Consider the following 3,234-nt stretch of genomic DNA (forward strand, 5'->3'; position numbering starts at 1 on the left):
TTTTAAGAATGGGGTTGGGGTTGTGGTGCTAGCATCACTTGTGTTCCAGCTAAGATCTAGGCTTCCATTCTTACCTAACGCATAAAAAAAATCTTTAACGATTTTAAAAAACGGGTAGGGGCTCGTCATCTCTACTAAATTACCCAAAAAAAAATGTTGGGCTAGCCAATTCCACTATATATGTAAATGGTCTTTCGACATTTAATGCTTTAGGCCATTACGTATTGATTATGGTTCTTTCTTTTAAAAATGACTTACACAATCTATATTCTCCTGATATTTGGATTTGTCATCAAGGCAACAATTATCACTCGAAACCATCAACTGGCCTCGAGGGGGACAAATACTACATAGAGAGATTTCGAGAGAAGAAGGAATGAAATTGAAGCTTTAAATGAGGCAATTTCTTGCGAAGAAATTTCTTTGACCTAGTGTTACAGTGTACTAATAGAATTTAGACTGTCATACCATATTCTTTTTCTTAGCTTTGATAAGAGCTATTAGCTGTTATCCCATAATTTAATCATTGGGTTAGAATTAGGGTATCCCCCGTTAGACTTTCACCTCAAGCGATATGCCTGGCCCGTAGCGCTGTTGTGCGTGAAGTCTTCTTTTATATTTATCCCAATGGTTTAAAAACCGGATCGGTGACCCGGATCGGGTTTTTCAAAAACCGATCCGGATCGGCGAATCGGCGATCCGGATCGGCGAATCGGCGATCCGGATCGGCGAATCGGCGATCCGGATCGGTGAATCGACGGTCCGGATCGGAATTGGGTGAATCGGTCAGATTAAAGCTTCAAAAAAATAAAAAAAAATTATTAAAATTCATTATAAATATTGTTTTTTAGGAATTCAATAAAAAATGAGGGTACTCCATTAAGAATTTTCATGTTTTTGGATGAATATGCGAATATTGATATGTTCTTTCCCTGCATGAACCGCCATTCAACATTTAATTTACATCACACAAAAGGATAAACATAGAATTATCATGGAATAAGTATATCAACATACATGGACTACAATAAAGCATAAAATTAATAACATACGATCTAAAAATAAAATGATAGACGACGTTGTTGTTCTTCTTGGTCACGCTGGTGCCATTGATTGAATTCGTTTGACAATTCATTGATTCGATCTAAAAACGAATCATCGATATTAGCGGGCGTCTGACTATTCCCAAATCCCTGAGTGTTAGTGTTTTGTTGTGTTCCCAGTCCAAAATCCCCGAAGTTTGTCCATCCTTCATGCTCACCTGCACTGTCATGCTCATCCCTACACTGTTGCTGTTGGGACTCGATATGTGAATAATATGGCTGGGATAGGGTGGCCTCAGAATCATCATCTCTCTCATTTTCTCTTAGACCCCCTTTCCACTCTCCCTCATTAGGTGCAATATCATCGACATATTGTGGATACATTGGCTGACTGCTTCCTCTTTCATGCCGCTCATCAGTTTCTTCAATATCTTCATCACCGATAGCCTCAAGGAACGCTCTCTTGTGCAACACTGGCTCCTCCTCTTCGACTACCCATCGGTCTGCTGTGTCTGTGACAAATATTGTGTCTAAGTCTATCGGCCCATAGTCTTCAAGCTTCCTTCTTATTTGTCGCTCTCTGAGGTTTAAATTATAATGAACGTAGACTAGTTTATGAAGCTTCTCAGAAGCGAGTCGATTCCTTCTAGTAGTGTGCAACCATTGGAATGTACTCCAGTTGCGCTCACAGCCAATAGCAGAACATGTCTGGGAGAGCACCTTGATTGCTATCCTCTTTAGGTGAGGTGCATCAGTACCATATATCTCCCACCATTCAGCTGGATTAAAATGTAAAAAGCATTGTAAGGGCAAGAACAATTCATAAGATTAAATATATGAATAAACAAAATATTAGCGAGGGGATAACCTGGATCCATCATAGTTCGAGAATTTCTGGCAAGTCTAGTTCCGAAGGATCCTATAGCATCCCTATACATAGCAAGCTAAAACAAAAATATTACGTTTTAGTGCATTATTCCTCACAAATATAACAACTCAATGAAGCTCTTACCCAAACATTAAATAATATCTCTTGTATTGCTGCTACTTGGTTTCGATGGCTTCTCTCCAACCTTGCAATAATGTATCTGACCCCTTCTATAATCTTGTGGGGTTGTTCAGGTGTCAAATAGAAAAATTTTGGGTTGAAGTAGTAACCTAAAAAATATATAGGTAGAAAAATGTCATTTACAATTTCATAAAAAAATGATTTAAACTGAAACATTGTAATGATATAAATATATATTTACCAGCATAATGAATTGGACGTCCGAATTTGGTGTTCCACCTCTTTTCTATAATCTCGATCACTTTGCTAGCAAAATTACACTTCTCCCCAATAGCTGATTTCGCCCTCTCAATACCTTCATAAAGGATACCCATGGTAGCTTTCTTATCAGCATCCACCATTCTTAACACCGTGACCAAAGGGGCAGTGGCCTCTACAACACTGGAACATCGAGACCAGAATAGCCTATTTGAGATTATGTTATCCACTTTTACACCAGTACTGGACTTCGAGAGGCGGTCATTTAACCACTCTTCACAAGTAAACAATCTCTTTAATGCACCTTCAGATTGTCGAATGGAGTCCACAGCTAAGTAATCGGTCGCAAAGCGGGTTATGGCAGGCCTGATTATCTCTTTTTTCTTAGAGTGTTCTCTAAACAGAAATAATATTTTCGAGTGGTTGTATATAAATCTCGACACCAACCTTGCTTCATCTAGAGTCTCCTTCACAATTTTGATCTCACCGATTTCCTCTAACATAAGATCGATGCTGTGTGCAGCACACGGGGTCCATACTAGATGCTTCCTCTTATCCATCAACTTGCTGCCCGCAGAAACACATGCACGCGCATTGTCCGTAATAAACTGGACTACATGCTTATCCCTCACCTCCTCCACTATCTGATCATATAGTCGTACGTAGAAGTTTGCATCCTTCTTCGTCCCTGATACGTCTTTGCTAGACAAAAATCTGTACCTTTTGGGGAATAGGCCAAGAAGTTTAAAAACTCCTTTTTGCTAACTTTATTCAACCAACCATCACTCATGAGAGTAATTCCTGTCCTTGGCCAACTCTGTTTATATTCTTCAATCCACTTTTTAACTTCATCTACCTCTTCGTCTAATATTGGCCCACTGAGCTCATATGCCGTCGGGGGTTTTAACCCGGGCCCGGCTCTCT

At 39.5% G+C, this 3,234-nt stretch overlaps 1 protein-coding gene across 1 annotated transcript; it reads right to left on the bottom strand.

Annotated features, from left to right (window-relative positions):
• Positions 1-924: 924 nt before the first annotated feature.
• Positions 925-1,983, bottom strand: LOC148781959 (uncharacterized). Its single transcript, XM_088867709.1, has 2 exons — positions 1,912-1,983; positions 925-1,822 (listed from the first exon to the last, which is right to left on the bottom strand). Exons 1-2 carry the CDS (start codon positions 1,979-1,981, stop codon positions 1,056-1,058), a joined length of 837 nt encoding a protein of 278 aa, XP_088723835.1. The 5' UTR covers positions 1,982-1,983; the 3' UTR covers positions 925-1,055.
• Between the last annotated feature and the right edge of the window lie 1,251 nt (positions 1,984-3,234).

Source organism: Amborella trichopoda, chromosome 5 (genome assembly GCF_054954075.1).
Source record: "Amborella trichopoda isolate Santa Cruz 75 chromosome 5, AtrichopodaSantaCruz75HAP2 v2.0, whole genome shotgun sequence".
In the NCBI taxonomy this organism is placed as follows: Eukaryota; Viridiplantae; Streptophyta; class Magnoliopsida; order Amborellales; family Amborellaceae; genus Amborella; species Amborella trichopoda.

Excerpts from the sequence above, each read along its gene's own strand:
- LOC148781959 (XM_088867709.1), bottom strand. The coding sequence starts at position 1,981 with ATGTATAGGGATGCTATAGGATCCTTCGGAACTAGACTTGCCAGAAAT. Across the intron at positions 1,823-1,911 it reads TCGAACTATGATGGATCCAG|CTGAATGGTGGGAGATATAT; the intron begins GTTATCCCCTCG and ends ATTTTAATCCAG.